Source organism: Zingiber officinale, chromosome 8B (assembly GCF_018446385.1).
Source record: "Zingiber officinale cultivar Zhangliang chromosome 8B, Zo_v1.1, whole genome shotgun sequence".
Taxonomy (NCBI): domain Eukaryota; kingdom Viridiplantae; phylum Streptophyta; class Magnoliopsida; order Zingiberales; family Zingiberaceae; genus Zingiber; species Zingiber officinale.
Genome location: NC_056001.1, coordinates 9,550,814 through 9,560,575, shown reverse-complemented (window position 1 = coordinate 9,560,575; position 9,762 = coordinate 9,550,814). Strand labels below are relative to the sequence as shown.

At 40.1% G+C, this 9,762-nt stretch overlaps 2 protein-coding genes across 4 annotated transcripts; both read right to left on the bottom strand.

The window, feature by feature from the left end:
• Positions 1 to 500: 500 nt before the first annotated feature.
• Positions 501 to 1,675, bottom strand: LOC122016553 (ethylene-responsive transcription factor ERF069-like). Its single transcript, XM_042573890.1, has 2 exons — positions 1,593 to 1,675; positions 501 to 1,511 (listed from the first exon to the last, which is right to left on the bottom strand). Exon 2 carries the CDS (start codon positions 1,443 to 1,445, stop codon positions 732 to 734), a length of 714 nt encoding a protein of 237 aa, XP_042429824.1. The 5' UTR covers positions 1,446 to 1,511; positions 1,593 to 1,675; the 3' UTR covers positions 501 to 731.
• Positions 1,676 to 4,335: 2,660 nt separating this feature from the next.
• LOC122015264 (CTP synthase 1-like) lies at positions 4,336 to 9,311 on the bottom strand. 3 transcript variants are annotated; one of them, XM_042572058.1, is made up of 21 exons: positions 9,038 to 9,311; positions 8,429 to 8,508; positions 8,134 to 8,220; positions 7,952 to 8,002; positions 7,736 to 7,853; positions 7,559 to 7,615; positions 7,400 to 7,464; positions 7,240 to 7,320; positions 7,074 to 7,124; positions 6,900 to 6,962; positions 6,741 to 6,787; positions 6,596 to 6,665; positions 6,443 to 6,505; positions 6,161 to 6,250; positions 6,030 to 6,068; positions 5,720 to 5,947; positions 5,554 to 5,639; positions 5,385 to 5,433; positions 5,173 to 5,253; positions 4,983 to 5,076; positions 4,336 to 4,900 (listed from the first exon to the last, which is right to left on the bottom strand). In XM_042572058.1, the coding sequence occupies exons 1-21, from the start codon at positions 9,153 to 9,155 to the stop codon at positions 4,710 to 4,712; spliced, it is 1,809 nt and encodes a 602-aa protein (XP_042427992.1). In that variant the 5' UTR covers positions 9,156 to 9,311; the 3' UTR covers positions 4,336 to 4,709. The 3 variants fall into 3 exon arrangements, with proteins under 3 accessions (XP_042427992.1, XP_042427991.1, XP_042427994.1); XM_042572057.1 differs by having other exon boundaries at positions 7,240 to 7,323; positions 9,038 to 9,310; XM_042572060.1 differs by lacking the exon at positions 9,038 to 9,311 and adding an exon at positions 8,623 to 8,923 and having other exon boundaries at positions 7,240 to 7,323.
• Positions 9,312 to 9,762: the final 451 nt, after the last annotated feature.

Below are 9,762 nucleotides of genomic sequence, written 5' to 3'. Positions count from 1 at the left end.
TCAACTCGTCATGCTTTTGTTGGATGGTAGGTATAATCCAAGTTCCACGGAGCCACATGAACTTGAGGTTTAGGAGGAGCTGACCAGCCATGTCAATTTTATATTGCTTTTGAGTTTATAAGTTGCCTCAGCTTGAATATCATTGGTGACATACAGTGGATGAATCAGTGGCCTAACTATTTCGAACCATTGTGATTTAACTAGTCATGGTTCGATGACCTTCAATAATGATTAGATGGAGCTCCAATACCAGTTGACTTTTATTTAGTTAAACTATTTATTTAAAAAAGATATTTTATGTAATATGATCCACCCACGTACAGATAAATGTGCACGGGCGTCTTTCAAACCATATTCTCTTTAAACAATTTCCCTCTGGATGGTTCAATGCCGATCCAATGCGAAAGTTGTCAATATTAAAGATGTCATCCTCGATTCCAAGTCCAATATTAAAATGGAAAAAAAGATAAATAAAAGTCAAGAAAAAAAACATTATTCCATTCTAAGAAAAGCCGCTCATTTTTATTAGAGTAAAGGTGTGATATGGTTCATCACAAACGATCCGATATATCACAGGATCCACAGTAAAATACAGTCAGGACAAAATACAGCCGCCCACTCTTGACTCTCCTCCCCACACTATTTTCATGTCAAAAATGCTGCAAATATTGTTCGATTTAAAACCCACACCACAAAAATAAAAATAAAAAATAGGGAAAAAACTCCGCCGGTTAGCAGAAATCTTCAGTGTCCAAGTCACCGAACTCCGCCACTTCACTCAGTCTCGGACTCGTCCAGTGGCGATAGTACGAGTCATGTAGCCAAAATGGCGACGCCTCTCCTCCCAACTCCGCTAAGCCGCCGTCGGCGAACTCGATCGGCGCCGCCCAGTCTTCCACATACTGTAGCACCGACGTCGGCGAAGATTGCGACCCAGCTACGACTTCGCCACTTTTAGAATGAGGGGACGTCGCCCTCTCCGCGAAGTTGGTCACCGCCCTCGGCCCTTTCAGCCTGACGGCGGCCTCGTCGTACGCCGCCGCCGCCTCCTCGGCGGTGTTGAAGGTCCCGAGCCACACCCTCTTCCGCTGGTTCGGGTCCCGTATCTCCGCGGCCCACCGACCCCACGGCCGCCTCCGCACCCCGCGGAACCGCTTCCCCCCGCTCTCGCGCGCCTCTCCAGACCACTTTTCCGCCTTCCCCCTCCTCCTGCTCTGCGTCGGCGCCGTCCCTTCGATCCGGATCTCACGCACGTGGCGCTTCACTCGGCGCCGGAGGTCACCGCGCTCCTCGCCGCTCGACGAGGAGTCGGTGGCGTCGGCATCGACGAAGAACACACGAACGACGCTTCTCCTCCCACTTCCCGCCGTGACCGTCTTTCTCGTCGAAATGACATGCTCGGAGAACTTGAGGCCGATCCGTCGACCACCGTCCGCCGGAATCATTTCCTTCTCTTCCAACTCCAGAGCAAGAACATTCAGCAAAAAAAGAGATATCTTTGCCTCACCCACCTTCCACCATTTCTCAAGTTTCAAACCTCCAAATCAGCGAATCGAGATAAAAGAGAGAAAAATAAAAGCTTAGGTTTTTACCAGGATTTAGTTCAAACGCCCAAATCGAGAAGTGAGATCGGACGGGAGGAGATGAAGCAGAAGGATGAGAGGTCAGAGGACGTGATGGCTTATTTGAGCTTGGCGACGCTATGCTTTTGTCCCCACCACCCTCCTCTTTTGCCCATTTTTACTATGTTACCCTAACTACAGCTGGTGCCGTAGTCCCTGCAACTCCCCGGCTAACGGCCAGCTCATCTTCCTGCCGCGCGCGCGTCTCCTCGTAACGAGTAAGCTTCCCTGGCCCACAATGCACGGCCACGATCGCTTCTCCTCCGTAGCCTTCGTCACGCGCGCGGGGACAAGGCGGGTTAGGTTGCGCCGGCGTGGTCCCCCTCGCCTACCCGCGATCGAGCATGACCGTCAGATGGAAATCAGATAGGTATCGGATGCCAACCGCGTCATCATCTATATTCCGATGACTGAAATCGTTCGCGGGAGAGCGACACGTAGGAAGGAAGATATGATTCTATCAATTAATTAATCATTAATCCTGTCAGGATTCGAAGCTAACTTAAGTCGTATGTAATCTAGTACTTATATGGACGCGTATCATATTATTATAAGTTTTTCTCCACACAAGATTTGGATTTGAAAAAAGGGAAGCACTAGAGACTAAAAAATAAAAAGAAAAATCCATAATCGCTAATGGAATTTAAAAAAAAATCCCGCAATTATTATGAAAACTAGGAAAAATAGGAAAGAAAAGGTTTAAATTATTATGAAACTTTTTATTAAAGAAGAAATTAAATGTTAAGCAATGGAACAAAACTGCATCATCTTTCATATCTCATGATAATAATTTTATTAATGAATTATATTTCTTTCTTGACTCAGGTTTTTCCCATAAATCCAACCCATGTGCGCGCGGGAGCAATGGAGGCAGTGGCTGCTGATGGACAAGAACAAATGAAGGTGGGTAAGGATTAATAAATCTTGTGTCCGAATCTTTGCATTTAATCGATAGTAGACTTTTCCAAAAGTTGGGAGGCCTCTTGATTTCTTACTCTCCAAATCAGCTGATTCTCTTAAATGAGCTAAATCTCGGTGAAAATTATCTTTTTAACTTAGTCGAACCCCACTTGCGACTTTACTGAACTCTTTTATTTTATATTTTTTATTTAGTTTTGTTTTTTAGGATAAGATCTTATGCTATAAGTAGAACATATCAATCCTGATCGATATCAAAATTTTTTATTGAAAAAAATAGAATTATTACTTATATTATATGTATTATTGGCTATTAGACTGTCTTCTTACTGTGCTAGCTAGAGACTATCCTATCAGAAATTACCATGCTCCAGAGACATGTCACCTTAACAGTTATAAGCTAAAAAAAAATGATTAACTAAGTCGAACTGGGGTGAAAAAGAAAAGGACAAATTACAAGCTACAAAACCCTACACCAAGAGGACAATTTCACGGACAGTCATATCAATCTCACTTGGAAACATATGCAGCTAGCGACGATAGCATTCAAAGAGTGCTTCTGAGCTGTATGTGTTTTGTCGTGTAGGTTTACTACATTTATAACGCTTGACAAAGATCTCTTAAGTGAGATTGAGTGGGCGCGGTCTACTTTGCTGACACTGTGGAGCATCCACGTGTGACAAGTCTTTTTGGTCTCCTGGGTTTCCTCGTTTTGGCTGGTGGAAGCAGATGTCTCGATCGACCATGGACAATGGATCATGGAAAAAGCTTGGAGACTTCTAATGATAACAGCTACATTTACTTTGAAAGCACGATCGATGAAAAGGAAAGCATGATGATTATGATCGTGAGACATGGATTGTGCTGCAGCTGCTGTGGTGGGTCTATCTTTTCTCTCAGAGGATTGTCTTAGCATTTAGGCGATGCACACTAATGAAAATTGGATGTGCTATTCATATTTAAATATGGAATGAAAATTGGATGAAAAGAACATAGCAAACCTGATCAAGAACTGATGTTAAACCCCACCATTATTCTGCTTGACACTGCAGTTTATAAATAAGCTTGTTTACTGATTTAGCAAGTTGAGCTGATTAAAATAATCATAAAACTCTGTCCAATTCGTTTGCTGACCAACCTAATTCAAAGCAAGGAAATGGTTGTTGAATGTGAATGAAAGGGTTGTTGCATGCCATGCTGATGAAGGAGAGGAAGATTTAAAGAGGAAAGAAGATCAAGAAGAGGTTCAATTAGAATCGCTGCTAAGATCACGTACTAGTTTAAACTACAAGATTTCTGTTCAAAGTAGATCCCAACAGAGGAAATCCTACTATGATGTTTGATAGTTAACAACATCTAAAACTTAGGGATCAAGCTGAGAACAAATATATCGTTAATGAAACTCAAAATTTCAGGATTGCTCGTCAAGAGAACTTGAAGAGTTCATGTATGAAAAGATTGTAAAAGATGCACCTGATTGGTAAGAAAAAAAGAAAGGGATTTAAACATTTTCTCACTTCACTTTTTTTTTTTTTGTTGTTTTTACCTGTGTGTTGAGTTAGTTGCCAGTTCGCCTGCCATATTCAGAGGAAAAAGAGGCATGAATCTGAATAGAGAAGTAAAACTATCACACTCCGTGTAAATTACTGAGAGCAGGCCAACTATATTGCCATGCAGACTTGTCCAAAAGAAAACAAACAAAAAAAATGCAAAAAGACAGAAGGCAAATCGACTTTTGCTGGACGATCAGATTATGCAAATTAGTGAATTGAGAAAAATTATATACATCAGATCATAAAAGCAATCCATACTGATCATTGAAACTTAATGATTATAAAGTCATACAACAATTTCCAAATAGGACATCATACATAAAATCTTCTTTCTTCTCTTAAAACAACGTAGTTCCGATTCGCTAATAGGTCAAGGAACCAACTTCATCTAATCAAAATCAAACATTGTTTTAGAAGAAATAAAGCTACACCTGAAACCCTAAATGATGGCATGGTCGCTGCTGCTCCCTGTTAAAACACCGGAGCAGACACTCGACTTCATAATCGACTAACTGTACAGAGCAAATGCAAATCTGGAAGAATAGAAGGGGCAATAAAACCACAATACATAAAAAGCCACAACAATATCCAGGGAGTTAACAACTCCTAATGTCGATCAGACATGCACGCCGTTTCCATTGGAGTGGAAATTTCCATTAAGCAGACTTTTAGAAGATTTCTTCAAGCTGCTCCCATTTTGGTGGATCTTGGGGAAACCATTAATGGAAGCATGAGTTCTTAAGTTGCTCGGTTGACCAGCAGCTTGCAACCAAGGATCTAGCCGCCCGCATGACGCTGCTATCAAACCTGTAAAAGAATTTGTCAAAAACTATGCTAACAGGATTGGCTCGGTGTCTTGAAGTTATGCAAGATTCTAAATGCTGCACACCTAGGAAAACTGCAGAGGGTTTCCCTGGTCTAGACTTGAATTCTGGGTGAAATTGCACACCGACAAAGTAAGGATGAGTAGGCAGCTCAATAATCTGCATGATTGTTGATAAAAGATATATAAACAAAAAGAACCTACAAAAAGAATCTGAAATTCATAAGCGCAAGAAGATTATCCATATGTCTACTACCTCCATTCGTCTCCTTGTCTCATCTTTACCAACAAAAGCAAGTCCAGCTTCTTCGAATTCTGTAATCATTTCGGGATTAACCTGCAAAATTAATGATTCAAAACCACAGGGAAGAAAAACAATAATAGAAGATTAAGCAAGCTCAGTAGTCGTATTAGACTTCTAGCATTAACATTAAACCTCTCTAATCAACAGAATGATTCAAGGCAAACCTCGTATCTGTGTCGATGCCTTTCGTCGACAAAGCTTGCTTTTCCATACCTAAAGAACCCGGAAGGAATAACTTGTCAACCAGTTTTCATTCTACAATGTTTCCAATCATTAATCTAAAACACTAGCTAGATATGATAATGCTAGCCTGAAAGAAAATTTTCTGCTTACAGCTTTGCAGATTTGCAATCAGCAACATCAAAATAAGTTCTCCTTGATCCAAGTCTCATTGTACCCCCCATGTGAGTTTTCGAGCCCTTTTCGTTAACACAGTGGGAATAAATCATGAAAGTGTTTCGCGAGAAACAAGATGGAAATTACATAGGTTGAGAGATACCTCTGGCATAAAAACAACAACAGGAGTAGTTGTATCAGGATCAAACTCTGTGCTATTTGCTTCTCTCAAGTTCATTACTGAGCGAGCATATTCTATGACAGCAATCTGCATCCCGAGACAAATACCGAGATATGGAACTTTGTTTACACGGGCATATTTAGCCGCAAGAATTTTCCCCTCCACCCCTCGATCTCCGAAACCTCCTGGTACTAATATGCCATCTGCACTCTGAGACAAAAGGTGTTTTGTTAACATGGGTACAAATTGTAAATGTTTGGCGTTGATTTCTCAAGTGAAAAAGCAAGCTTACTTTCAAACACCTCCATGCTGTTTTGTATGCATCTGGTGTCTGTACATAATGAGAATTATTGTAATTTTTGAAACAAGGAGGACACTGACAGGAATGACAGGAAGAGTCACTAGAACATCAAGGAAACATACCTCTTCAGCAGAAGTTTCTTCAAGATCAGATGAGGGGACCCAATTTATGACAAGTTTTTTCCGACATTCAACGGAAGCATGCAAAAGAGCCTGTAATTTCAACAGGGAGATTATTGCTGGAGAATGTTGACAAAATCAGTGAAAGAACTCATTTTGATAATAATTAACGCCAAAGAGTTGCCAACTTAACAATGATAGCCCTGAGATGAGATGCACAGAGAATTACAAGTATTGATGGAAAATCATTGCACTCAAGAAGAACAGAGTGAAGTGTACATTCACCTTCAGTATAGAGAGATAAGAATCTGGAAGACCAGTGTATTTTCCCACAATAGCGATCTTCACCTGAAGAAAAATATTTGTTTGATTAGCAAGTACTTTTAACTCATCCCTTGGAACGGATAAAAGAATCACAAAGGTAGACTGAAAACTCACAGGTTCATGCAACCTATCACAGAGTTTAGCTCTATCCATCCATCCTACCAGCAGAGGTTCCTTAGTGCATCTATACAAGTTAAAATTGATTTGTGAGGGAGGGAACCAGTATATTGAAACAAAATAAGCTTTGTAACAAACAGACCCTTGAAGGTTTAATAGCTTCAAAATAGCTTCGTGTGCCTTTTGCTCCTGTAGGTCAAGAAGGATATGTTTATATGAATGCTATAATAGCTAGAGATAATTTCTGCAATAGAGAGTATTCATAGTAATGTCAATAAACCAAAAAAAAATTATACTATACCCTCAAAATCAATGGAATGTGCCAGATGTTTGTAACATCATGGAGAGTAATAATATTTGCCACCTAAAAGAAACAGATAGTTGATTGTTGCCATCAAATTAAGCACTCTCATTCTAAAATAAACGAAGGAGAGCAGGAAAAATATTCTCAAAGAGTAAGAGTTAAGATGATTACTGGAACGTGGCAAAAAAGGGAGAGTTTTTCTTTAACATTTACTTCAAGGGGCTGCAAAAAAAAAATGCATAAAATTTAACTTCCATCGATCAATAACAGTAGTAGAAAGGAAATTAGTTGCGAGATACAAGAAGCCAAAACGATGAAATGAGAATTCAATAGGGACCTTCTCACAGCGGCAAGCTAAAATATGTGGTACTAGCCCAAGTCCTCGTAATCCCCTAACACTATGTTGAGTTGGTTTAGTCTTCTACAAGAATATCAAGAGTGTCAGCCATGAAACTTAGGAGAAATATATTCAGCTGAAATGACTTTGTAGTCATTACCGGCTCTCCCACTGATTTGAGAACTGGTACAAGACTGACATGGACCAGACAGAAATTACCAGGCCCTGAGTGAACAGCAAAAATCTTGTTCATGAGGAGGATCTAAAATAAGCAGTTAAAAACTAACATATCGACTAATTGGCTGCCGATTCTTCTCACCTACACGGTAAGAGAATTGACCCAAAGCTTCAATAAATGGCATTGATTCGATGTCTCCTGAATAAAAAATCACAGTTGGATGAACATGAAAATCTTAATTTTAGGGAATTCACAATTGGTATCTTTTGACTGCTTCAGTTTTTGTTATCTAAAACCGAATTCTTGAAGGAAACTTACCTATAGTTCCGCCCAATTCTATAATACAAACATCGGCTGGTTCATCTTTACCATCCACCGGTATCATTGCCACACGTTCAATCCATTCTTGAATGGCATCTGTAATATGCGGCACAACCTTCAAAGAAATGAAGACGGGTGTGAAGGGATGGATACTAAGAAACTTGCCAAACTTTTCGTGAACAGGTAAAATTGGTTCAGGAATTATAGGCACACCTGAACTGTTTTTCCCAGGTAATCCCCCCTCCTCTCTCTGTTAATGACATGCTTCACAGGACAAAAAAGCATTATGAGAAGTGAATGACAGTAATTTTTTTAAAGAACTAATATAGGCCAAGACAAACCGAAGTTCATTTAAAAAAATTGAGGATCAGAAACATCCAAGGTATAAAGGTCACCTGATAGATTTTGCCAGTTGTAATATTGTTGTCACGAGTTAGCTTGACGTCCAGGAAGCGTTCATAGTTTCCTAGATCCAAGTCCACCTAGGAACCAAAAGAAGGACGCCATAAGAAGTGAAATGATTTCCTGCCCTCTCACGGAAAAGGGTTTGGCACAGAAATTTCCCAGCTAAATGAAAAGGTTATGGTTTCTAGATTTAAGAAAGTATAATAGGATCCCTATCCTTAAACGAAAAGCGATTTGTTTCCAGATTACGGGACGCGTATCAGAGATCTCTGATGTGCTCATTACCTCTCCACCATCATCTAACACGAAGACTTCCCCATGCTCGAACGGAGACATGGTCCCGGCATCAGTGTTTAGATAAGGATCTGCACCGAGTCAACAAATTGCAGAGTTAGAAATTTAAGATGAAGTGTGTTGAAGATCACTGTGACCTGGTATAAAAATAATTAGGATATGAAGAATTTTCGCGGATTGTTTACTGTTTGTTACGTTGTTTTCTTCTAAGAAAACTAAACGAGAAACGCAAACACTAGAAAAGACAACAGCTTGCTCGGGACAAATACTTCACATCATCCACAACGATGTATGTTTTCCGTCAAAGTTCAAACAAAAGCCATCAAGTCAAAGAAAACTGCTAGAAAATTTTGGCAAATTCAAAGGAGTGAATCAGGCATCTGTGTTCCAGATGAGGCCCGAATCTTTTTGCCCTTGTCCGCCATTAAATCAGAAAGACGGAAGGAAAATCCATCTTTTAAAAAGGGAAAAGGGAGGGGAATGCGATTCAAGAAACGATTTTGACGATTTGAAACGAGAACACGCAAGAAATATATTATATATATATATATATATTAACATATTTTGGTTAGGGAGGATATGAAAGGCCGAGGCGTGTACCGATCTTAATGGAGGTAACGCGGAGACCGCAGGCCTTGAGGAGGACGCCGATGCTGCTGGCCGTCACACCTTTCCCCAACCCACTCACCACTCCGCCCGTCACCAACACGTACTTCATGATCTCTCCTTCGCTCTTTCTCCCCCCACTAACGCTGACGGCAATAGCAAAGAAGCAGAAGAAGAAGACGAAGAAGAAGAAAGAAAACAGCAGCAGAAGACGAATACGATGAGAAGCAACAACGTGGTTTATTTATAATCCTCTCGCCCAACAATCCCCATGCTCTTCTTCCCTTGAATACGAAATTTCTTTAATTCCTAACATTAGGAGAGAAACAAAAAAGGAGTTTTTTTCCACAACGTAATTCTTTTTTTGCTGAAAAAGCGCGTTACTTTTTGAAATCGTAATGATGTCCATGTTTACTACAATATGAAGATTTAAATGTAATTATAGTTTTTCTTAAAATTTGACATCACTATTTAAGTTTTGCGGTGCAAAAGTAACAACTCATCTTTTTTTTTTAAATTAAATATTGCAAAGTAATTAATTAACATATCCGTCTGGTCGTTGAATTGGTTTATCCGTCTGGTCGCTGCGCGGCTTTGGATGTTGTTGTGGCGGGTATTTTAATTTCTTGTTCTAAGTAAAAGCAATTAGGTGGCTAGCTAATTTGTCTCCCTGCGAGACAGAACATAGATTTGATGTTATACATCTGTTCTAAGTAGGT